Raw genomic sequence first — 852 nt, forward strand, 5'->3', positions numbered from 1 at the left:
TACTATATATATATATATAGATATGCCACTCTGCTTGTCTGGTTTGGTTCCATTTATCTCCCTAGTTTTCAAGTTTGACCTCTGATCCTTTCCCCCAAAGTGTGCAAGTTCGGTTAGCATCATTTTCAATAGTCCAGACGATGCTAACTTTCCTGCAATGTCTGTAAGATCTACACATCAGGTCGTTGTGGTCCTACAGCTATTGCAAATTCTTCCCCTCATGCTCTGACCTCACAGGGTCTTCACGTCTTCTTTAGCATACGCCGGGACTGCCAGGTGTGGAATTTATTGTAGGCTGTCTGCAGCATCTCTTCTATGTGATTTATCAGCTGGAAAAAAAAGAGATACAGGAGCTATTATCATAAGTCTGGAAAACAGGGCTGATAGCGACCTAAGCGCAGTATTTCACTTTTTACTGCTAGCATGAGTTCGAACCCCCGCAGAATCTCTTTGCTGACAGCAGGGATTTCATCAGCTAAGCCGGACCCCACTCTCCTCCTGTCTCCAGCTGCACCCCTAAACTCTCCCTTGAAATACTGCTCTTGGGGGGACAGAGAATTCTCAGGAACACGGCATGAGGGGAGAAAAGGACTGCAGTGGGAGGGAGGACCAGAGCAAAAATCCACCCCATCAGTCAGCGTACAGTATTTACTTGGAAGGAACATTATTCTAAATGTAAGAAGATTCTCCTTAAAAAAGCTGTAGATAAAAAACAAATGACCTCCCCCAAGAGGTGAGCCAGCCAACCAGCCAGTGGAACCCTCCTCCCACCGGTCTCTGTCTTCACAGCCCCCCCCCCCCAACCCCAAGCTGGGCGCTTCATTGTCACAGCAACCGTAGCCTTTGGGGTTG

At 47.4% G+C, this 852-nt stretch overlaps 1 protein-coding gene across 3 annotated transcripts in view; it reads right to left on the bottom strand.

The window, feature by feature from the left end:
• Positions 1-42: 42 nt before the first annotated feature.
• GTF2H1 (general transcription factor IIH subunit 1) overlaps positions 43-852 on the bottom strand; it is a 46052-nt gene continuing 45242 nt past the window's right edge. For all 3 annotated transcript variants that reach the window (XM_015417296.1, XM_015417295.1, XM_015417294.1), the window contains exon 15: positions 43-329. In XM_015417296.1, the coding sequence (XP_015272782.1) occupies positions 243-329 (87 nt within the window). In that variant the 3' untranslated portion in view covers positions 43-242. The remainder of the gene's footprint in view (positions 330-852) is intronic.

The sequence above is a fragment of the Gekko japonicus genome, unplaced genomic scaffold, assembly GCF_001447785.1.
Source record: "Gekko japonicus isolate JY-2015 unplaced genomic scaffold, Gekko_japonicus_V1.1 scaffold1827, whole genome shotgun sequence".
NCBI classification, from domain to species: Eukaryota; Metazoa; Chordata; class Lepidosauria; order Squamata; family Gekkonidae; genus Gekko; species Gekko japonicus.